A 26,156-nucleotide genomic window follows, 5' to 3' on the forward strand; every position below is an offset into this window, starting at 1 on the left:
ACCATGGCGGTCACCACGTGCTCCAGTGGCGGTGCGCTAAACTAAGAACAGCGGACACTATTGTGTACCCAAAATAAACAGCGGAACCAGAGAAGCTGGTCCTACAGTACATTAAGTGACGATTACTGAAGACAGCCAGCAAAATGGGGAACCTCTAACCTTAGCACAATTTGGTAAGGAACGGCGAGGGGAACTTCGGTACAGAAGTGTTCTACCGTTACAGTTATTATTTTGAACTCTATAAGCGAGTCGGTAAGTGTCGGGCACTTCCATTACCCTCGCACTCGTCGTGTCCTTTTGCTTGCTTCAAAATAATATCCAGGGTTGGCTGTCTTCAGCAATCTTTAGTCAACGTTCAGTGGTACCGATTAGATACAGGAATCGTACTTTCAAAATTCTTCTGATGAACTGCCATGCGAGGTGGCTCGGTCTGGGCCACGCCTTTCGATGCATTTCTTCTTCCAATAGTTTCTCCGTTCTCTTGACATTCTCCATCAGGCTACCCAGCTCCTCTTTCTCCTGATGTATTCTACGTTTTCTCTCCGATTTTACCATATTTTTAACAAAACTACCAACTTGTAAGTATAACGAGGGTTATGATTGAACTTATGACGCTACAAAGCACAAAGAACGTTATGATGAACTAAATCCGTCCGGAGTAACTGCGAACCCCCATCTCAAGTGTTCAAATTCTGAAATGTGACACTTTCCAGCTACAAAATCGATACTGCTTGTAATCTTGAGAACGAGGCGGAAAATATAATTTATGGACTTCGCTTGGAAAAGGATTTGGAACACTTGCCCACATAAGTAGCATGTGTTGCAGCTTGGGACCAAATTCTCAAATCACTCGATGGGTACATCGTATGCAATATGTAAAAAATTGTTAGTCACTTACGAAACTTGATTCCGATTGGTGCTCTTGCACGTGGCGTTGACGAAAGATACAGGTATGAAGACTGCCAGCCTTATGGGCTTTTATCCACCAGTTTAACATGGGTTCTGCTGAAACTTTTAAGGGTGTTTCTTCACTTCAAAATATGGAGGTTTTGCAGTATAGTTTTATCAGTTAGGCCGTTTTTCAATCCGTTTAAAATTGATTAACTAGCAGTTCAATTAGTGGAATGCTCTAATAAACAGATCCTGTCTTGTAATTTGTTTAAAATATTAATATTTCGGAGCCATAATACAATCTGATCTATAAATTTCGACAACCGATATATTATTAATCTAGACCCAACAGATGGAACTACACTTCAGAAGCTTCATACTTTAGGCCAAAGAAACACTCTTAGGAGTGTCAGTAGAATCTGAGACAAAACTCTGGCCATCGATCAGTTAGTACTTTGGAGCATATTGAAGGAAATTTCCACCAAGAATACATACACATATGAAACTGGCAAGCAAATGAACTTAAAATTATTCAATGGGAAAGTACCTTCAGTTAATGCAAAATAATTCGCATGTTGAAACCAGAATACATGTGCAGAACTGTATACCTACACAGTTTTTATCGCGGTGCGCTTAAATTGCGTTCGAGTGGAATGTGTGGTATCTACGATTAATTGTGATGGTGTATACCGCTATTTGACGTTTGTATTTCTTCTGATTTTAATTCGATCCTAATTTATTATTATTGATTTCATTATTTTACTTTATACACGCAGCTGCTGCGCCACATGCACGTATACAGATTTTACCTCTTTACAGTGTTTTTCGTACTGGCATCTACAGTATTATGTTATTTTTATAATTATAATCTAAATTTTCTGAATAAATGCACCGACGAGCGAGAAAACGTCTTTTTATGACACTAATCAGATTTCAACATTGTTTGATTCTAACTCCTAAAAAGATTTCCATGGACGCAACGATCTGTTAATAACCAAGCAGATATTTCGATAATATCAAATTTTTATTTAAGAGTCGCATCTTACCATAATATAATAATTTGTATAAGGAATTTTTGGTTAGACTTATTTCTAAAGGAAATAAAAATATTACCAGTTTCATCGAAGATTCTTTTTATGAACTAACCGTACCTATTTCTTTTTGTTATATCGAAAATGAGAAATTATTTATTGAATATACGATACAAAAATTATTCGTTTTACAAAAATGTTTGGCATAAAATAGAATCCGACAATTTTCGATTTACACTCTTGTAGAAAATATTGTTCTCTACAATATTTACCAAGTGGGTTTAGAGTTTGCCGTAAAATCAATATGGCAGCCGGTAGACACACTTGTCACTTTATTTCGGCTCTACGCTGATTCTTGGCGATCTTTAGATGTGTAATATTATTTTACATCGTATAAAATGGCGCATACCGGAATTGAAGAACCATGACCCCTTCAACAAAGTTTCAATTATTGGGAATTTGATCCGAAAAATTTATCGGTACGCTTATGCTTGTTTCTTGAAAGATCAACGTCTCCAGAAGCAAAATTGATTCTTTTAATTCGTCCCATATAATAGTCCACTCCATATCTCTTGAAATTTCAGGGTAATCACGTTTCATCGAAAATTTCCTTGCAACACTAATCAAATGGCTTGGTAAAAGTTCACGGTACATTTTGGTAGAACGTCGCTGATTTTGACTAAAAAACCTGTAATTTTCTGTACTTTACTAGTTTTTGGCGTGCTAGAAAAAATAAAACTAGAGACGATCATCAAAATTTCCAGAATATCAATAATTTGTGTCATACCAAAGACAAAGCCTTGCCTAAAAATTCATCATGAATAAGATTAAGAAAATGTATTTTGTATGTTTTTCAGAGATGGCTTTCTTTTTTAACTATCTAAAACCTGAATCTATTGTATATTTTTTCAGAAATAGATCCAATTTCGGAAAAGATGTTATTTCAGTGTTTCTCACAACTTGGAATTGCAACTTTGCATCATATTTCGCACTGTAAAATGGCCCTAGTGGGTTCTTAGAAATTTCTGCTTCGGACACAACTATTGTTGAAATGTAATCGGTTCAGTTTCATGCATAAGTCGAGTATTCTTTGAAACCTTACAATTGCCTCGCTTTAACAAATTGTATATATTGATATTCCGCTGAAATTTCGTGACGCGAATAGTAATTTACAATTGTGTAATAACAGAACACTCAGGTCGAATAGAAAACATGACAGAAGTATCTTTTCCTCGCATTCTGCTGTCAAAAGATTAATAAATTTATATGCATACAACGAAAATGTTCAAATATATTTCCTCGACAATTAGCTTTTTTTTTTTTTTTTTACTAAACTACCTTTGGTACCATTTATTCAGGGATACGTTATTTTATGAACATAAATATACAAGGTTCCTCTTATCCTTCGAGCTTATGTTATGAAATGCCCATGTTACACCAGTCAATGAAAAATAGCGGAGCGAGAATTAAAACTGGAAGGCACATATAAATAATATGTCAATGTTATTTTAATAGACTTGATGAACTGTGTTTAGAGATGAGTGATCGATTTGGGTTACTTGAAATTGCAGGTGATAGCTGTGATATCAATACTCTTTATTGTGCTATCAACCATCGCATTAACTCTCAACACCATTCCTAGTATGCAAGTGAATGACGAAAAAGGAAACTTTCAAGACAATCCACAACTTGCTATGGTGGAAGCGGTTTGCATCACTTGGTTTACACTTGAGTATGTACTTAGGTTCAGTGCCTCCCCAGACAAGTGGAAGTTCTTTAAGGGAGGCCTAAACGTAATAGACCTTCTCGCAATACTTCCTTACTTCGTGTCTCTATTCCTCGTCGAAACAAACAAGAACGCAACGGACCAATTCCAGGATGTGCGTCGTGTAGTTCAGATATTTCGTATAATGCGCATTTTGAGGATACTGAAGCTTGCACGCCATTCCACCGGGCTCCAAAGCTTGGGCTTTACGTTACGTAATTCATACAAAGAGCTCGGCCTGTTGATGCTATTTCTCGCAATGGGCGTCTTGATATTCTCAAGTCTCGCTTATTTTGCTGAAAAGGAAGAACCTGGAACTAAATTCATAAGCATTCCCGAGACATTTTGGTGGGCAGGAATCACCATGACAACTGTAGGCTATGGAGATATTTACCCAACTACTCCCCTCGGCAAAGTGATTGGAAGTGTGTGTTGTATATGTGGTGTCCTGGTAATTGCGTTACCCATTCCAATTATCGTCAATAATTTTGCCGAGTTCTACAAGAATCAGATGAGACGCGAAAAAGCACTGAAGCGCCGAGAGGCTTTGGAGAGGGCGAAGCGAGAAGGAAGCATTGTTTCCTTCCACCACATCAACCTGAGGGACGCCTTCGCTAAGAGTATAGATCTCATCGACGTCATCGCTGATACGGGTAAGAAGTGTTCACTCACTGTTCAATTTACCAAAAAGTCACTCATCATTTAACGAGATATCACGGTAACTGTTCAAATGGATGCATTGCTTTACGAAATATCTTGTTTTTCATCATAACAACCGCACTGTTCTCTCACACATGTTCATTGCCCCTGCAGCTTCTGCTTGCGTACCATTATTACTAAGCACAACTTTCATGATTTTAGTATACTCAGAACGTATATTTGTTGGATTTATTGATCGTTCATTTTCTGCGTTATATCAATCTTCAAAAATTTCTTACGTTATCTTTTTCTCCAAAATATTTTTTCCGCATAATACCCGATTGTATACTTTAGTTGACTTGCGTTGTGCAACACAAATTCAGCAAATTATAATATTTTCGCGCACTTGGCATAAACATGTACGAATGCTTGAGTCGCAGTCACAACGTTTGAGAAATGTAGTCCGTGCAGGAGATTTTCGATTTTGTCATGTCACAAGAGCATCCTAATTCACGTGAACAATTTCTCATCGTGATAAAGAATCAAGTTATAAGATCATCTATGACTGGCCATTGTCAACGGATGTAAAATATTTTAAGTGTAAATGTATTTTAAATAATGACGAGCATTTGCAGTAATTAAAGAGAGAGAGAGAGAGAGAGAAAGAGAGAGAGAGAGAGAGAGAGTACGCTGTGAATTTAGAGATACCAAATAATTTCGGAAATGAGTATTTCTAGAGGAACAAAATGATAAACCGTGTATTTCAGAGAATCTCATTGACAAAAAATACTATTCCTACATGTATGCTCAACTGTTGAGTTTATTAAGGCGCAATTCATTTATCGTTTGTTTTACAGTGAACGAGGATAAGGTATAATTGCTGTTGTTGTCAATTTTATTTGCCAGAATGTGCAAATGCTTTACCTGAGTGTCGATTTCAATCTTAGGTGGAATACCGATTTTTTTCCACGCCTACATGAAGGACAACCGGCTATACATACTTACATTTTAAATTAACGCGTAATCAAATTAACAAAATACATTATGCTAGTTTTCTTAATCAGCCCCACTAGCTTTTTTAACCATTGTACAATTCCCCACGTCCCCTCCAGTCAAACTGACGATTATATAAATCAAAAATGACGATTTTAATGCCTAGCTCACAACTGCTAAGGGTATCAATGGAATTCGATGATTAATCGATGAATGCAATTAAACCAACTTACCATTGCAGTGAATTTGATATTTCCGACAGATCCCTTACATTTATGATACCATATTTCTTCGAACACTTACTCTGCCACATTTTCCTATCATTAGCCTCATATTTGTTTACAAATTTTTAGGTATACTATGCATAATATTGAATCACCGTTTCCAACTTCGGCTGGTCTTAAATCATGTAGTACTCCTACCTTTACCGACCGAGCAAACTAACCCTTTTTCTTCCTACGTATATCAAATAAACAAACGAACGGAAGGGTTCAAATTTCAACGGTCCATCGCTCTTTTGTAGCGGAATTTAGGAAAGTACTTCGCATGCCGAAAATCTTCAAAAAAATGTGTGATTTATTGACACGTGTTGCTATTCCCACATTTCCAGTATTTCGGGGGCAAAAAGTGCATAGCTGAGATAGTTTGCACCAATCTGGAAAGAATAAGGAGTAAAATGAGCCATCGTAAGACTATTTTCATGCAATATTGAGATGTCAAGACGAGAACTAGGAATTACAACAGTTTCGTAAAAGCATCCTTTATTTACGAAATTATTGTGATTTCTAGTTCTCGTCCGAATGCCTCCATATTGTATGAAAAAAGTCTCACGATGGCTCATCTCACTCCTTATTCTTTGCAAAATTGCGCCAAGTATCTCAGCTATGCCCCTGAAATACGGGAAATGTGAGAATAGTAACACGTATCAATAAGCCACACAATTTTATTTACGACTTTCGGGATATGAATAACTTTGCTGAATTCCGCTACGAAAGAGCGATGCATCGTCGAAATTTCAACCCTTTCCGTTCGTTTGTTCATTTGGTATAGGTAGGAAGAAAAAGGGTTAGTTTGCTCGGTCGGTAAAGGTAGGAGTACTACATGATCTTAACTAGAGTTTAGCTCATGGTGAGACTTAAGTAAAACGACCAATCAATCCAATTTCTACCTGCAAAGCTTTTCACAGGATTGAATCAAATCTCGAGGTCATATTAAAGAATAGTTGCTCACATCTTCAACGACTCGGTATGAAATTGTTCTTTGATGTATGATAGGCTAAGGCATCATTCCGACTGGTGTTTTAGGTCAGAACATGTCGGGAATAGATGGGAACAGCACGGAAGGCGAATCCGCGTGTGGACGAGGTCCTGCGCAGACTGGCCCGGGATGCTACCGTAACTACGAGCATTGCAGCATATCTACTCATCGCCGAAGCGCCTCAACGTGCTTGCCAACATTGCCGAATGATCTGTCAACCCCGGAGAGTCCAAACCATCGTCTGCTTGACTTTGCCACCAGTTCATCGCCTAATCGGAACGATCACTATTTTCAAGATGATATTCCAATTCAGCCATCAACTCAAGGGAATACCACTCCTAGTGTAAGCTGAGTTTTATATGTTTAACTTATTCATTATTACTTCTGTCAGCTTACGAACGGCTGTGGTGAAGTCCGATCAAACAGAACGCGCGTAATACAGAACGAACAATCGCCAATCATTCCTTGATGTTTGTTGAATCATTAAGGGCATCCCACAGCTACGATAGAAATCGTCCGGAAAGTAAAGAGCCCAGGCTAAGATAAGAACAATTTTTATATGTGTTTATGTAACTCATGGAAAATCAGGATCGAAAGTAACCTGCACCTGGCTGACTATCGCGTGGAAAAATTTAAAACTAACAACAATAGGGTCGCAGCGTGACCCTATTATCGATAGTTCAAGCTTTTCCTTCAGTGCAGCGTAGCAGATTATCACAACTTCTCAAATCCTGAGGTCTAAAAATTTTCGTAGGGAAAAAGGTAGAATAAAACTTCAAAACGGTAATATCTACTTGAATAATTAAATAACGGTGATCTTAAAAAAATTGTGTGCGTGGAGTCGATGCACGATAGAAGTGAAACTTCTTGTTAATTAATCTAGACCCCTTTTTGGTGCTCGGGCACTTGTATGGACTACATCACTGCTGAGGCACTCTGCTCCCCTGCCAGTCTCCCCACCTCGTACCTAGACATTCCCCTCACGTGGTCTTAATTTTTCTAAAGCACGAAAATTGTTGCCCCTCAGCAAAGAAGTTTCACTTCAACAAGTATAATAATCCTTTACAGATACTAATTACGTAATGTAAAACAATTTGTTACGTTGTGCGTACTTAGGACTGTGTGATAATGGTCGTTGAATTTAGGTAACGTAATAATCCATACTAAGTGGGGCTTATGATTGCTTCATGCGTGGACCATCCCGGGAAAAATGGAATATTGAAGCCATATCTATTCCGACAGTCCGTAAAATAAGTTCAGTTCCAAGTAAATTAGTGAAAATCTCTCAAATCGAAGAAAAAGTTTGAGTAAAATTATGTACAATTGACGTAGAATACGCCGATCGTAGTAGCGGTAGTAGCATAGCGCGTAGCGTGTGAGACTGCGGAACAGGAGGACCTGAGTTCAAATCCTCGCCTGTCAGGTGCTGTCACGTCTCTCAGGCGCTGGATTAGCGTGTTGAAGTTTGAATTCGGTCACGCTACACCTGGGCAATATTTTCTGCAGTATTCCTTGGCCCTTGTGCGAATGCGAGTGTTTCTATTGAACATCTTAAGACGACTGCAACCGCGAAATGATGATCATTAATCACATTTCTTCCCTTGCTACACACAAGTCTTTTGTAGACTTCTGGAGACGCTACCGGGGATGTCGAAAAATGGCAGTGATTATTATACATATTATATTGCAAAGTTCGCAGTTTAGCCAGAGCCACCGACTCGTGCAAACTCGCTAGTGTAAGTAGTCTTTACCCTTGATTAGAACGATTCAAAATGATAAAAAACAAACGCATCTCCTCCTTTGATAGGGAAGAAAGATCATAGGTTATGCCTATACAAAACACCCTGTCTAATTAACTAATTTGTGGTTCACGGATTCGGGTAGATTAGCTACCATCGCCGCATCCCCCCACAGAAGTGGGCAGTAGAGTACCGTGGCTCTCGTGCCTAAGCTATAGTGTACGAGTTTTTATAGCTACAGACCAGGGCGTCAGCCGTGGCTGTGCATCAGACTCGGGATCATCAAACAAATGTCATCGGACACGGATGACTTAGTACCGCACACATTTATGTATTTCACCGTTGGTGTAACTACTTGATCCTATTCGATTTTCATGAAATTAATCAAACGTGTCGTCAAATAAAAAATGAAATAATTTGGTTAACTGTAAATTTTAATCAAATAATTTTAATTCTAGCCCTCTGGCTTCAAGAGATTTCACAAACAAAGATATAACGAAAAATTGATATAAAAGAAAAAAAATGATACAAATTAAATTTTAAATTGATTGACTAAACTAATCAACGTTTTACGCTTAATGTTCGTTCTGTTTAAGCCACGAGATTTCTATGCTATGAAATTTTACTAAGTAGGGGAGACCGGGGCACGACGAACCGCCTCCAAAAGTTGTACAAATTTTTAATTTTTTTTTTATTTAGTAACTCTGCATCGCTTATTCTCCCCGTACCGAATAAATCATTGATTTGTCTATCAATATTCTTAGTCTCACAGTTACTGACCGAGTTAAAATCATCTTCAGATAAGTTAGACTAGGAGGTAAAGATAGATATAAGTTCGAGTCAAGCACTGATAACGCCAAAAGATTCATTAAAATAAACAAGTTTAAATTAAAACTAAACACTTTTAATCCTAAATCCTAGCAAATATGTGTAACAAAAAAAATGTATTCCGGAGGAAATGGCCTTTATCTGAAATACATATAATTGTTTTTCTTTCTTCTAAAAAAATTTTGTTTTGTCCTAAAAGAATGTTGCATACTTTAATTCAACGCACATTAAAACAAATTCTAATAATGTCGCAATATTAAAAAAAATGTGTATTTTTTTTTGACACCATTTTTTGGATGTTCCGTCGTGCCCCAGAGGGTCCGTCATGCTCCGGTCTCCCCTACAAAGATTTCTCAATTCGTTGCCTTGGAAATTTGATTTTCAAACTAAGTACCAATATTTCTCTAAATCATTACCTCGAGATTTTGACTTTGTCATTTTAATACAAGGTACGCGATATTTTCTAAGTGCGAATAATAATTTTTCGAAGACGAATCTACGTTATCGAACTGACTCTCGATGAGTACAGCCCATTATCAAAGTCGAGTCATGCAGGTAGGCACTTTGCTCGACATCTGCTCCTATTCGTAAGTCGTTGTCAGGTGAGTCAGGTGAGCGCTTTGCTACACATCTGCTGCTGAGCGCTGGTCAATCCGTAAATGTATCAGAAAATCCAGTTCGATATTCGATCGATCTGGTATTGCCAATGCGTCCCCGCTACTAACATCAGCGAAGGAAAAAGGATTATCTCCTGATTAGGTTAGGTTCGTTCGTCGCATCGACCCGGGCGTTGGTGATTGCTTTGCCAAGTTGGTGCTGGCTATCAACATATATTCTCAACTGTATAGCTAGACATGTTACAATATACGATAGATTGCTCCATAGATAATGTTCATGTTTCCAATGAATAGTTAACACAATGTCTACAATTTCCGCATAGCTACTATTTTGGTCACCAGTTATTAGACCCGCTATAAAATATATCGTGAAAGTTGAGTAATACCGTACGTATTTCGAATGGTGAAGTTAACTCTGTTTGCGCGAGCGTTTATGGGTAGGATAAAAAACTTTATTGCAGAAGAGATTTTTATTCGGTCATTTAGAACTAATTTAGAGAGCGTCCCAGACGAAATTCGCCTCAGCCTACCGAAATGGTATACATGGAGGACATACGACACCGGACATTAAAATAAATGAATTAATTCACTTTATTGTTCCTGTGTACAGGAGCTGATTTACCAATAGGCAGAGCAGGGCGGAAAACTTTTGGGGGCGGTAAATCGAAATTGATCACGTTTTTTCGTAGACATCCGTACATCGTGTATGAAAAAAAAATTTGTATCTGGTGTGTTATAGCACTATCTCTATCGCGGCAAAATCCAAAACAAATTTTAATACTAAATAATAATAATACAACCCAAAATAATTTTACAATTGTTATAGTTTTTATAAATTGTATAAATTTTTTCCAAAGTGAAAAATACGATCAAAATGAGTGAAGCAACGGAATATATTAAATTAACTAAACGAATAAAGTGAATGAAATCGATTAAACAAATAATGATTAACAACATTATAGTACAAAAAAAATTGCAGTGTAATACAATTTTTTTTTTTTTTTTTTTTTTTTAGAAACGAATTTATTTCTTAAAATATCCAACATCAACAGATGTTCGACCTTGAAATAAGACCGCAAAACCGCCGCGGGGAAGATTTTTCCCGGGAATTCAAGTACCCCGACCATGCACGCGCTCCTTGTTCACTGGCTCTTTCTGTCTCACTTTCTATTCTTATAGGCTGGGCGGTCTTATTGAGAGGTTCGCGCGCGACGAGTTCAAAAGTGTGTGCGAAAAAGTTGTGTCAATTAAAATTTTTCGGCTGAACAATTTTATTTTCTATGTGAATCTACTGAGAAAAGAGACAACAGTTACAACACGAGTAGGTACGTTCACATTTATATAACTGTTTTTAACTATTTGAGCGAAATCACGTGACTATTAGACCATTACTCATTATCCTCAGATTGAAAAATAGTTACCAATGTCTGACGTCAGCAAAAAACTCAGCGAATTCCGAGAAAGTAAAAGAAATAAGAAGAAATTGCAGAAGGAAAATAGGCTTCTTCAGAATGTTCTTAAGTTGGACTCGTTCTTCGCCTCTTCTAAACCTAGTACCAGTGCACTAGCTTCCAGCGATTTGAGTGATGACCACCAAACAACAAGTGCTTCTGACGAGCTACCTCTAATTTCGCAAAACTTAAATTTTGATAACCTCCAAGCAGTCATTGCAGAAAATTCTGGTGAACGTTTTGAATCGGATGCCGATTAACGCCTTTCAATCCCATCATTTCCATTTGTTGGGGACGATCCTACCGAGTGGATCCGGAACGATGCAACACTCGAATACTTCGTTCAAAATATAAATGCCAACTTATCTTCTTCAATGCGCCAGTATACAGGTATAACTAGGTATCTATCCCTTCCACTCTTTAGCTGAACATTGCCCAATAGTGATAAACGACTTCAGCCTTGGCTAGTATTTTCAAAGAGCAAGGGTACCGTGTTTTGTGCGACCGCAAGATGTTTGGAAAATCAGGGACACTACCTAATGAGGAAAGATACAACGACTGGAAAAATGCAGGTCAAAGAATGAAGGAACATGAAAACTCTGATGATCACAAGTCAGGATGTACGACGGTCTTAGCGAGGAAAAACACTACCGGTAGAGTTGACAATAGTCTTGTTCTTCAAACAGAAGAGAGATAAGACTGGCATGAGGTTTTGTGGCGTAATATGGCTGTTGTGAGGTACGCGGGTTGCCTTTTAGAAGTTTACGTGAGAGGTTTGCATGAAGTAACAACGAGAACTATAGAACCTTAGAGCTTTTGGGTGAGTTCGATCCCTTTTTGGATGTGTACATAAAACGCCTCAGAAACAAAGGATGCGGCACCACATCATATCTCTCGTTCAGTATATGCGATGAAATGATCGAAATCATGGCAGAAAAAGTCATCAACACGATCGTGACTGAGATAAAGCACGCCAAGTATTCTTCCATCTCGGTCAACTCAACTCGTGACATCTCTCACGTAGATCGGCTTTTATTCATCGTACGATATGTATCTGCAGAGGGATGTCCTGTCAAAAGGTTTATGAGATTCATACACTGTGGACATAGAATGGAAGACCTGGCTAACGTACTTCTCGAGACGTTGAAAAATCACGATGTGGATATCACCAGTAGTTGCGAACAGTCTTATGCCAACGCAAGCAACATGTCGGATGTATATTCCGATCGTCAAGATACAATTAAGAAATTGAATCCCTTGGCAGTTTTCGTCTCATGTTCAACGCACTTGCTAAATCTTGTCGGATCATGTTGCTGATAGCTGAGTGTTGTGAAGCTGCTATATCTTTCTGCGGTACTTTGCAAGCATTGTACAATTTTTTCTCGGTCTCAACCCACATGTGGGAATTTTTCGTATCAAAACTAAAATCGAATGCAACAGTCATGAGAACTCTTTCTCAGACAAGATGGTCTGCACGAGGTGACGCCTACCGAAATCTTTGTGGCTCCTGGATTGAGATCATGGCAAGTCTTCAAATAATCATCAGTGACACAAGTCAAAAACCATCTACGCGTTCTGAGGCTTCGGGACTTTTTAAATCACTTGACTCTCTGGAAATGTGTTTCCTGAACATGCTGTGGAATGACATCTTGGAAAGATTCAATAAAATTGACAAATGTTTGCAATCTGTGAACATCGAACTTCATACGATCGCCGAACTTTATCCGTCATTGGTAACATACCTGGAAGATATAAGGAAAGTCGGTAACTTTGATTAGTATAAGTCGAAAGCTGTGGAAACAAGCGGTGCATGTGACTACGAACGCGATATGAAGAGGGAACGTAAGCGAAAAGTCCAGTTTGAAGAAGTAAAAGGAAACGAAGTCGAAGTCGCACTATCTTGCAGGGACGAATTCAGTGTTACCATTCTAATTTTTTTCGTAATTGGTCAAATGAATGAAATCAAATAACAAAAAACTAGTGCGAGGTCACATAAAAAAATAATCCGACTCTTTTCGGTATTTGAATAATTCGATACTCGATTTTCTTTCACGGTACCGATGAGTTACCGGTACCTTGCGGAAGTACACTCTGTACCACTTTGTCCAGCTCATATCATAACCCATCAAGTTAAGGCCATATGTGATAGCACTTCTCGGTGCAATTTCAAATTCCAGGAATAAAAATATACCATTCTATATCATTCTGAGATGCAACCTGCTGACCTTGGGATGGTTGACAAAAATCATCCTGTGGAACCAAAACATAATGTTTTTTGCCATTTGAGTATTGATTCTCTTTGTTCATGCCGCGTTTCATTGTTAATGTTTAAAATATCTTTCTTCCCTTATTTTAGTATTTTATATTATACTTTATATATAGAGATGACGTTAAAAACAGCACGCTACTAATCTACCCTAACTGCATGGAAAATAGTAATAGAATATGCATAGGCAGATTTTATTAATTAAAATAGAATTCAGAATAACATGTTCTTTTTGGTATTTTCTTACTAACCCTAATTGGACACTTAGTATGAATACCACCCCACACATTTTTTAAACTCCTCGCAGAGTCCTTTGGTACCTTATATTTCTCGATATTTTACAATATTTGAACAAAATATTTTGGTTAGGAAAACTACAAAAGCTTTTTTGCGATCCTTAAACAATACCTGTTAATTTTTTTTTCACATTTTTAGAACTCATGACTGATTGTGAAACAGAATATCACTTTTTTGGAGCTGAAGTAAATTTCACCCTGTGTGACCGTTATGCGATTCTATTGAACTGTAAGCAATTAGCGTTAATGTTACATTGTTATAATTTTATCAACAATGCAGTATTTTTGAATTTCGCTGTCAGCTTCAGGCATAAATTTTTTTTCGAATTATTGTCATCGTTCAATGTTTAGACTCCAGCTGTAAACAATATGCTTTAAACAATTTATTATGCAGTAATTTGGTGTTACGAAGTCAGTGCACAGTCCACTCGACAAGACATGTGTTTTAAGCAAACCGAATGTTTCATATAATCGATGACCTCAAAATTTGTTACTCAATGAACCAATTTCGCTTCACCTTTGCTTTACCAACACATAAATCATACTGAAACCTTAAATACGCAAGAACAGTTTGCGGTTATGTCAAGTTAAATATGAATTCTCTTTCAGCTTCGAAAATTGTAGTTTAAATATTGAGATTTCCAACAGTTGATAAATTATAGAGAAAAGTGGGCATATTTTTAGTACAAGAAATTATAAAGAAGCAGTAGCAAACGCCACGTAAACAGAATATGACTACCAAACTACCCTGAAAAAGCCAAACTCAGCACAAGATGTAACAGAGAGGTTATGTATCTGTCCAGTTACGCTCGGCTGTAAGACAACTGTAAGTTACTGTAAAGTATCTACAGAAGGCAAAGTTGTAAAATCGATGAAAAGAGAACTGTGCATAACTTTGTATTTCGCAGCTCTGCTGGTACAGCGCCGAATTACGACATTACGATATCGAAACTAAGTCGGTGACAGTGATTTTACTAGTATTGGCGCTGGAAATATGGTACAGCGCGAGCTCAGCATTGGCCAACAAAATTTGAATGCCGGGTCTGGGCCGGTGCTGGTGTTTTTGCTCCAGCACTGGCGGTGAAAACATGAACCAGTGCTGGCTGTGTATCGGTAAACTAAGGTTAAATATCGGGCCTGAGCCAGTGCTTGTATTTTTTCTAGTACTGGTTCCCAGGATATGCAACCTAGTTTCGGTATAAAGAATGCTTGAAACACGGTACTTACATTAGCCTGCAGATTTGGCCTGTATTACCAGTGTCGCCAAACCCTTAACAGGTCGTCACATTATGTCAAATATATATAGAACAACTCCCTATTCTTGGTATTAATTTATGTTTTAACTATAGTCACTAGAAACCTTATTTGTAAACTCGATTTACGTTTACATCTGCACTTTTCATCAAAAGATCGCTCTGCTATTACTGATGATAATTTGCAACAGCGTTATCATTTCCAATAGTTGAGTTTTGAGATTGGACATTTGAACAGTTCAATGTGATAAACTTGAAAGTGGTCTACAAATTTGCATTGGAGAAAGTAAAATAACAACGCTTATTACTTGTAAATATGAAATATAGTTACGAGCTTGTGGTTGACTCATTAAAGCAAAATAGAAAAAGATTCAATAAAAATTAAAGTGACAAAATCGCGGGTTTGCCAAAACTTATGTAATCACCGATTGGAAGAAGCAAATACAGAAGTTTCACGTGAGTAAATATTTTCATAAGTATAGTTTAGATCTATAATAATAAAACATGTTTCAGGTCACCAACAGATTTTTATGAATGTTGTGACTCGACTCTAATAAGGTCATCTATTATTGTCAAGCAATAGCTTGAGAACTTGCATCTAACAAACTACTCCGAAAATTCATGCTTATAGGTACTATTAATCATCAACATTTAAGTGCGACGTTTCGAATTGTGGCTGTCACACCAAATACGATTCAAGTCCTTCCAAGATAACTTAAAACTTTGAAAAACATTCTATGAAACCTTTGAAATATAAATTAAAAGTCTAATGATCCCAATTATTTGCAACCAAGACATTGAGAGTTAACATATGCAATGAACAATGATCTGCGCTAATAGCTGAACAAAATTAAATTGTGATTCACACGATTCTAGTCACCGGTAGAGAGTTAAGTACAAACCATGGTATAATTAGAGTTCTTAGACTATTCTCTAGATATCATCTCTAGATTAACTAGACATTACTAGATATAACACCAGAATTGTACGATTTTAAAAAGTCCCATTTGACACCAGGCCATATTGGACACCGAACATTGAATAAACTCGGGCAAACCAAGAAATTAGGTAAATAATTGAGCACTCGATAGAAATCAAAATTTGTCAGATGTGGAAAAGTAATGTTGAAGTCCCAATTTCAAATGGGTTGAGGAGAATGGGAACTTCGTCTGTAGTATGCACTCGATGTATCCAGATTTTTTAAGTCACGAAATAGGATGGTTACTGATGCTGCAGTGGAAAAAAAAATATTATTGAGCCGAGTTGAGCCTCCTTCTCTCTACCCTCCATAGCCGCTAACGTCACAATACTTGTGCAACACGGTACTGCGCAATCAAATAATTCACAATAATTCAAGTCTCTTCCTTAAAACACGTGCGATGTATCAGATTGCGCAATTATTCTGCGCTTAGCAACGCCGCCGAGCGGCTGCCATATACCTATTGGCCCACCTAAAACTAAGGGCTTGGATAGGAGTGCGGTCTCTCTGGTCTCCAGTCTTCTTGGTCCAAACATCGCATGCATCGTTCGAACCAAGAACAGTTTACGAGCCTGCTCCATTTTATTTGCAAGATGATGAATTTTTTATTCCGAACTACTGTATAAAGACTTTTCAGCATGATTCTGTTTACTATATAAAGTAGTAGTTTACCAATCGAAAATAGGTGGTAAGAAAAGATCTTTTCACGCGTTTGCCGGTAAAATATGTATATTAGAGCCTCTGTTTTCCACAATCGGTCTAAAAATAGGACTTTGGTATTACTTGTCCACATCTAACTTTTCACTTCCATTTAGTATTCGAGCACTTATTCAATTTCATTGTCCATCAGAGTTTAATTAATGTGTCATGTTCAATCGAATTTTGTCCAATCAGACTTTTTAAAATCGTTTTAATGCTTGGTATCCGATCACGGGTCTGTATCTAACTAATCTCGTGTTCTATCGAGTGAGATCCAAACGGAGTTCACTCCTCTTTTACACCTGAGAAAAATTTCTCATGTATAAAACAAATTATTATCACCTACCAAAATTGGACTAAAGATAATGAAACATGACACCGTGATCGCATATGTATAACGAAAGAGCAAGTTTCTTTCTTCGAGATTGATACGTCAATGTCAAACAAGAATCGGTATTTTTTTCAAGAAAAACTGAATCCATGAGTGGAATATAAAAAATTAAAAACAATTCTGCTGCTGGCAGCTCCAGCACTACAATGTGAAAAGGTGTACAATAACAAGTTGGCTGATTATTAAATAAAAAAACACTGTATCTGCCGCTGGTATAAGCAACGAACCTTTGCCGAAAGGGAACAGTGAACTTTTTATGTTGACAATGAGTGACAGACTCCGCATGCTTACAATGAATGAGCTCTATCGATAGGTAGGATCGTGCCACAGCAATATTTTTATCTGGCAGCGTTGACTGAAGATGTACAAGGACTATCCTTATAAGGGGTGCGAAAAAGCGGGGGAAAAGATCATAGTATTTTTTTTATGCTGAGTCGATTTTACATTAGGAGCCCATACACTGATCTCTATACTATCTGGATGCGGCATCCCGAGTTATTTTTTTGTAAAGACGTGAAGCTACGAGGCGACCATACTGCTCGTAGTGAAATGTTGTGGGATAACCAGGTTTCCGAAAAAACGCCACTGGCGCAGGAACCTTTCGCCAAGTAAAGAATGAAAGAAAGAAAACACGTTTCCATCATATTTATAATAATAAATATACATGTACAAATCAGCACCATTATGATATTTCACGTCTTTCACTTTTTCACTTTTCTTTGTTAGCACAAGCACTCACAAGAAAAATTATTGCACTCAAATATATCTATAGAACCCAGGAAGTAGGATTAGGGAGGAGAACGAACTTATCTGGTACGAGTGAGACTAATTTTGATCACGAAGTTTGGCAGTTCCGAAAACGCTTTTGGCATCGTGGTGATTCCGAGAGAGATTTAAGAATTGTGGATAATGCACCACCAGAAGGATACGACTATAATGAAGGAGAAGAAGAATATCAAATCTTGGTGTGGTACCAGATCATTATGCGCATTACCCACAATCAGCCTCGCTGGTGCATATCTCTTTCAGCCGGCCGCATAATCGCACTCGCCACCCTGCGACGCTAGAAGTAGTTTTTTCCGGTTAGGTCCCGCGGGTTTCGATCATTTTGATGAATTTTGGCATTTACGTGTAAGGTATAGTTGTGTATATTCATAAGGTGTGACGATATAGTTAGCAACCGGGTCGATAACCGTATTGTACCAAACCCAATTAACGTGAACCGAACCGCTGTCGTCATTCCGTTGCAGTTGCTCAAACCCTGTCTGTCAAGTACTGCAAACGCCCGCCAGGTGCGCTCCACGCACGCAGCACCTTTACCGCCCGGCGGAGTTATGTAACCCCAATCATCGGAAATTCTGTACCGATTGTCAGTCCAAGAAAACCCAATCCATCCCAGTCTAGACTCCCTAACTAGGATGACGGAATCGACCATTAACCAGTAGACTTGACAAATGCAATTATACTCAGTACTATTCGTTCAGGCTACCTTGTTTTCGGTTCGAAACAAAATGCGAGCTCGATTCTATATGAATTATATGACAGTAACTAGCGATGTAGCCGATATAAAGGATTGGATGTTATCGAAATTCGATTATTCTTGGTCGTTCTTATTGTTAATAATAGCGGAAATGGGACATGGCCTATAGGGCCTATACCTAATAGTTTCAAAAAAAATAATAATAGCGTGACATTACGATCCTTAATCATAGGCAATACAGGACGTACACTTTGAGTAGAGTTTTGATTCTCAAGATGATTGGATTGGTGCCCTACAGTTCTATGACTGCTACGCACGGCTCACGTCCCCACGGCAAAACTCTTAAGTTGTTCATTATCAGAGTGGTTCGTATATCGCACATACACATAATGTCACAGCACGTGTGTTAGTTAGAAGTTCACAGCTGATAATTAGGTATACAACATTACCGCCAAGTTGACTGCAGTACTTTTATAGTATTTTTGTTATCTCATAGAGTTCCAAATGACGAGTTGAATGAATTGCTGTTACCATCATTGTTTTCAATTGTTGCAATACTACCTCTTCCGCTCTCTTTCACTGCTGCCTCTCTCGCATCTCCCAACACGCCACTTTCCGCACCGCGAGTTGTTCGGACCTACGGCGTTCAACGAAATTGGCGCAAAAAATAGCTCACTTGAAAAGTACATACAACGATTCATCGGTTATACATTACGTATCCTAAAATAGTTTCAAGTTTAAGAACCGCACTGTCAACAAGACCAAACGAATCTTATCGCTGCGTAGCGATAGCGACTTTTGTTAGCAATTTTAGACAGATGTGACACGTTAATTCCCTTATATCTACGATCTCCTTGACGCATTAGTGACCTTTCACTCGGCTAGTGACCGTCACAACGACTTCAATGCTAAAGCATAGGCGATGCGCGGTCCAGGAGTATATGATCTATGGTCAGGAAGCTGCCCATAATTCTTGAATCATTGTGGGGATCGCCACGTCGCCAATGGCGTGTACAAAACTTTTACAAGCCAAGATCAGTCTTCTCTTTAATCTTACTTCCTGATTTAGCCATACATAGGATATAAGAGTCAGGTGAGTCGGCTGACGATCGTCAGATTGTACTCAACAAATTGACTAGAAGCCACGTGGCTTCTAATAATCGCAAGGCTGCCCATACAATACCGCATCCAGTTAGTACAGAGATCAATGAACGGCCACACTTGGCAAACCATTACGAAAAATATCCCAGGGTTAGCAGGTTGTATATGTCTTTATTCAACGCTACAAGGCACGAGAGCCATCTTACTCAAAACAGGGTATACGGGTGTCATAAAATGAACTCTTCCACGTCAAGTGGTAAATTTAGAATATGTTTTTACGATGACTCGTTGCAATTATAAGCGATCAATGAGTTGACAATAAAAGTTTTCCAAGCGATCCGGAATCAGTGTATCAACTATTTCAGATCTACTCGATCCAAAAAATTAGCATCACCTACCATAACTTCCATGAACCGAGTGTGATAGATAAAACTTGAGGTGACCAACCTGCATGAAAATTACCCGAAAGTCATGCATGCGCAGTCTGCCGCTTAGTACACCAAGTTTCACCGTTTCCTCTAGATACATTATGCTCAGAAAAATAGTGCATACTTGTACGATTATTCTGCAGGGAAATAATTAAGAAAGCACATGTTCATTTTGTACTCAATGTAACGTAGTATTACTCGGTTACAAATGAAGAATTATTTGTTATGCATTAATTGACAATCGACCATCACATATCTTACAATAAAACTTATATACTTATACATGCTAAATGTGCACTTTTCCTCTGTATCTCACTCTTTCCGTTGTCCACCGTTATCCTCAAAAACACCTTTCGAACTCGCAGTAAAACTATATATTTCAGTAACTCTTTAACTCATACATGCATACCTATACCGTACCATTCTCATGTGGCTTACGTTCTTTTTACGAAATGGTTTTACAATTCATGAACAGTCTCCACGTCGTATTATATTAGTTCCACATATCAACGACAAGTTAATTCATAATTTGATTTGAAAAGCACGAGATGCATTATTCTTTTACACATCCATAGATCCAATATCACGCTTGCAAATAATAAATCAGACAATTGAATCGAAATGACACAATAAATCCGTCGTAATGAATAAAATAATTTATGTAATGCAGGAGTGGCTTACGCATATTTTTTGCCTGCGTTTTTTACACGCAAAGTAATCGTTTCATGAGAGTAAAAACAGGACCATCAATTTAGTAGAGGAAGTAAAAATGCACCTTTTTGTATTATAAAAAGAAACTGGTAAACTATACTTCTGTTACATAAAGTATCGTATGCACCATAAAAGCAATCTTTTCCGCCTCGCGTATTTGCAATGTTCGCAAACAGTGGTCGTCGATATGGCCAACGTGTAACCTGATGTACTCTCCGAAGATTTATACCGTAGTGTGAATATTGCTGGTGACCTAGGAGTGCAGCTTCTTTCTCTAAAAAAGTTTCTCACGGGCTGGACTGAACTCGAGTAAATTCGGCACCAACAGCACTAAAATACCCTAGATCGGTGGTGATTAATTGTTGTGAGATTGAATCTGCGTGGGGAAAAGATGAGTAGATCGTTGAAATACATCCAGAGAAGCTTTACACGATGGCGTTACCGAGCAGGATAGCGTTCGCCAGAAAAATAATTCCCTGACGCTATAGGGATTTCTTTAGACAGCTGGTAGAACAGTACTTAAAAGCTTTGATCTCGAAGAAAAGGGCGTGCTCAGTTTGTAAGTCCGTGGTTACCTATCTGCCAACGAGGCTTTGTTCACGTCGTTAACCCTCAAGGAATTCTCCTTTACACATATAATACACATGCACAGTATTGCAGAAAAAAAATGCTGGCACTAGAGAAACATGAAGGTGCCCTATTCAACAATTACATTCTATTTTTATTCATTTGCGAGCTTCGGATTTGCTAATGTTGATTATTAATTCGAGATCTTTTAAGCAGATTCAGAATAGATGACGACGATAAGCAACCTAATTGTAAAGTTTTCAAACTCATTTCACAAATTGATCTAGTTTATTCGGAAGGGAGTAAACTTGTCAGTATACTGCAAGATGTCATTGATGCATACGTAATAATTTTTGTCTTTAATACTACCAAATATTTGTTACACAATTACTTTTTAACCAGAAAATGATTCAAACGGCTAAATAACGTATTTCTTTGTAATCCTACACGCTTCTAGATCCCATACTGGAAGACTAATTTTTGTGTAACCTAAAAAAAGATACGTATTTAACCCTCCGTGTCTCTAGTTGTTTTTCGGCCACTCGGTGTCCCCCCTAGGTTCTTGGCGGTATGTTCCAGTTTTCAATGCATTTCGGACTTTCAAAAATTGAAAAAAAAATTAGGATCACTACTCAGAATGTCTGGTACATTATCCAATAGTGAGTAATGTCAATTACTCAAGAAATATTCTGATAAAACTAAAAATTTCCTTTACTTATTTCGAAGAGCTTCAAGATTTAAATTTCGGCTGTACCTTTAATAAAGGCACACGAGAGATACGGAGGGTTAATTAAACGGTGTTTTTTTTATGGTGACAACTGCTCGGACTATATTTTGGTAATAATCTATCCTGAAGTTCCGAAAAATGCGTCGATCGAAGTCCCACTTTACTATATGTACTATAATTGTCAACATCATCAAGTAGAAGAATATCCTTCATTCGGTGAATGAAATGAAAGTTCTATCCGCAGAACGCATGAAAAAAATTACGTTACAATTACTTAAGAATAAATCATAAATTGGACAACCATTTCATGAAGTGGACAATTGAATTCGCAAGTGAATTAATGTAACCACACGCGTGTATTCATATTAAATTAGTGAACAAGTAAATCTCTAATTACTATTGCTTTACAAAATTCTAACGAAAAAACATTTCACTTAAAATTAAATTTTGGTGAATTTTTGTTCTGTTGCAGATGATCAAGCACAACAATTGTTTCACGTGATCCTGAAAGAGAAGAACGACCGCCTAATAATATGAATGCGCTTTAATAGTTGTTAAAAATGTTCAAATACACTATTTACTTATTTGTAATAAATGCAATGCGTTCAAGTGATACTAATTTTAGTAAGCTTATTATAGTTAATCATCGTAAGTAAATTTGATCTATTCAGCAGCCTTTTAACAATACAAAACATTTAACAACATAAACGCTTGTATGTATGCAGCATATGCTCAAATATTACAAATTTATTTTTTACTTACAGCATTTTTTGCTTGCAGCGTCGTGTTAACCACAAATCTGTCCTAACGTTTGTACAGTTAAGGGAGTTCTATCGCAAAATGAATTGACGGTTAAAAAAGAATAAAAATATAAATATGGGTAGCTGAACATGTAAAGATAAGTCGGTTAAAGTTTTGTAATTCGAGGGTGCGTGTGGGCCAAGATATCATTATTAGTCCAATCAGATTAGTTTGAAAAGTGCTTGAAAATGGGAAACCAAGATATGGGCTATTTTTTTAGAATCGCTTCTTCGTAACATAGAGATGAAGAAACGAACTATTCACAGCTGGAAAAGTTGCGTGACATTTGTTAATGTGTACATGAATTAAAGAAAAATTAGGCGTCTTGCGATACATTTTCATGAATATCTCCGTTTTAGCGTGAATTTCGAGCAAAATGATTCACATCTTTTTTGTTCGGGATGAAATTTCCTACAAAATAAGACGAGTCGGATGGTCGAAAATTGTAAAATTTAATCTACAGCGAGCGTTAGAAAAAATTGGGCTGTTTTTTCAATTTTTTGTAGTGAGTTCATAATTTGTTAGGTGATCTAAATAATTCTGAAAATGAATATTTGAGTAAATATAAAAAAGTGTGCAAACCACGGTTATAGCTGATGGAATAGTTTTCGGAATATTAATTTTTGAAAAATTTTCAGCGCCTTAAATTGTAAATCGCGCCATGGAAAAACAAAATTTTTCATCGAGCGAAAAGATTTTTGCACATACTTTAAAGTATGTAGTGTCGTTATTAAATTTGAAAATATAATAAAACTTTATTTTTACATATTTAAAATAATATTTTACACAAACATAGGAAATTAGAGGATGAAAAAAGCGGAATAACCTTATAATTAACGTGTCTTGAAATTCTCCGTTACGTACTTGATTGGTAATTGAAAAAACAAGTATTCAAAAAGAAATATTGGATCGGATCAGTGATTCCAGAGATATGGCGCATAACGCGTGTTGGCTAATAACAATGAAAGTCATAAATATTTCAACCTGTTATTTGGCATGCAGTTTCTTAAATATATGCATTTCAGTTGTAAAGATATTTTATCGGAAGATATGCCATGCATTCTTAAATAAGCTCCTCTAAGTACAATAATAATAATAATAATGATAATCCTTGTTAATTGGAATTATTTTTGTAAACGTAGGGGAGTAAAGGAAGGTAGAGCGAAGCACGTTTGCAGTTGCAAATAGAATGCTATGTATGAGAGATTTGGTGCAGTCAAAAACATTATATGCCTGGGTGTGAGTGGAGGGGGATCCCCTTTCTCTCTCTCTTAACTTTTAATTATTTTTATCAACATGAATAACCTCAATTATAAATGTGTTACGAATCCACAAAGAAACACGACTCACCAATGTTAAATTTTCTATAAATCGTAAAAAAATGTATAAAATAATACCGTATTATGTGTATAAAATTATGTCAAGAGAACTGAAAATGTTATAGTTTCATTGAATACATGAAAATGTTTGGAAAATGTGAGAATATTAATCTGATATATTTCAGATAGTTGATAACAATTTTTGTTTCCCGCTATTTTTTATACGATTGTTCTCACATTAAAACACACAAATTTTTCATTTTTTAGATTATTCTGGCACGTTTTGAATGTTCTACTATTTTTTTAAATGATTCTAATGATGGGCGAAATTTAAAACTCTGGAAAAAATACTGAAAAATGGGCGTAAAATATTAAAAAACTTTTAGGCCTAGAAGCGAATTGGAATTTTTTTATTATCTCAAACTAGGTTTTTTTTATTAATTGATCGTGATCGAAAAAACTTTTATTAGCAAAATAAAAACAAAACTCTTGTGGCAAATTATAAGAAAAATTCAAAAATCCAGTGTGGCGGATAAAACCGTTTCAGCAACCATCCATAGTAGGTACATCGACGCCCATTTATGATTTTTTGTACGTTTTTTTTTTCGAAAAAAGTTTGAAAACAGTAAGAAGGAAAAACCTCCCCACTTCGGTTCTAGGTTTAAGAATTTTTGTATCTGACACCCGATTTTTCATCATTTTTTCAGATTTTTAACTTGTGACGATAAATAAAATCATTTCAAAAAATTGTAGAAAATTCAAACAGTGTCGAAAAAAATGTGAAAAAAAAGTAGTGCCTTTTAACGTGAGAACAATCATATAAATTATCGCGGGCCAAATCCGAGAGGTGAAGGGTCGAACGCAGGTCGAAACGGGATGACCCATATATTCGAGAACCTGCATGCCGAATTTCAAGTTGAAATATTTATTACTTTCATTGTTATTAGAGCTAAAACGCGTTATGCTCCATATCTCTGGAAGTACTGATCCGATCAAACATTTCTTATTAAATACTCGTTTTTTTCAATAACCAATCAAGTACGTGACGGAGGATTTGAAAATATGGGAAATTATAAGGTTATTCCGCTTGTTTGGTCTTCTAATTCGTGTTTGTCTAAAATATTTTTTTAAACATGTAAAAATAAAATTTCATTATATTTCCAAATTTATAAATGATACTACAGACTTCAAAGTATGTGCAAAAATCTTTTCGCTCGTTGAAAAATTTTGTTTTTCCATGGCACGATTTACAATTAAGGCGCTAAAAATTTTTCAAAAATTAATATCTCGAAAACTGTTCCATCAGCCATAACCGTGGCTTGCACACTTTCTTATATTCACTCGAACATTCATTCTCAGAATTATTAAGATTATCTAACAAATTTTGAAATAATTACAACAGATTGAGAAAACAGTCTAATTTTTCTGAATTAATATTCGCTCTAGATTGAATTTTGAATTTTTGACCATCCGGCTAGTCTTATTTTGTAGGAAACTTCATTCGGAACCAAAAAATGTGCACCATTTTTCTCGAAATTCACGTTGAAATGGAGGTATTCATGAAAATGTATCGCAAAACGCCTCAATTTTCTTCATTTCGATTATTAAAAAATGTTGCGTGACTTTTCCAAACCGTGAATAATTCGTTTTTTCATCTCTATGTTACGAAAAAGTGATTCTAAAAAAAAATAGTCTATATCTCCGTTTTCCACTTCTGTTCCTAATTTGACTAGACTATACTGCATCATTCAACACGTACTAAAGGCAAACTACTTTTTCATCGTGTTCAATCACTCGGCTCCCAATAATTGACGTTTAGATGTCGATGAAATCCTGTTTAACGCTTTGAGTCATAGTGGTCCATGTATTTTATATCCATTTTTTGTATATTTCGAAAACTTTGTAACATATTCCTTTACGGTTTCTT

General features: G+C 36.8%; 1 protein-coding gene across 1 annotated transcript in view; it reads left to right on the forward strand.

Moving 5' to 3' along the window:
• Nucleotides 1-26,156, forward strand: part of LOC124415932 — a 72,980-nt gene that overhangs the window by 32,002 nt on the left and 14,822 nt on the right. Inside the window, exons 3-4 of the mRNA XM_046896689.1 lie at nucleotides 3,494-4,340; nucleotides 6,624-6,919. Coding sequence (XP_046752645.1) covers nucleotides 3,494-4,340; nucleotides 6,624-6,919 — 1,143 coding nt within the window. The remainder of the gene's footprint in view (nucleotides 1-3,493; nucleotides 4,341-6,623; nucleotides 6,920-26,156) is intronic.

The sequence above is a fragment of the Diprion similis genome, chromosome 1, assembly GCF_021155765.1.
Source record: "Diprion similis isolate iyDipSimi1 chromosome 1, iyDipSimi1.1, whole genome shotgun sequence".
NCBI lineage: Eukaryota > Metazoa > Arthropoda > Insecta > Hymenoptera > Diprionidae > Diprion > Diprion similis.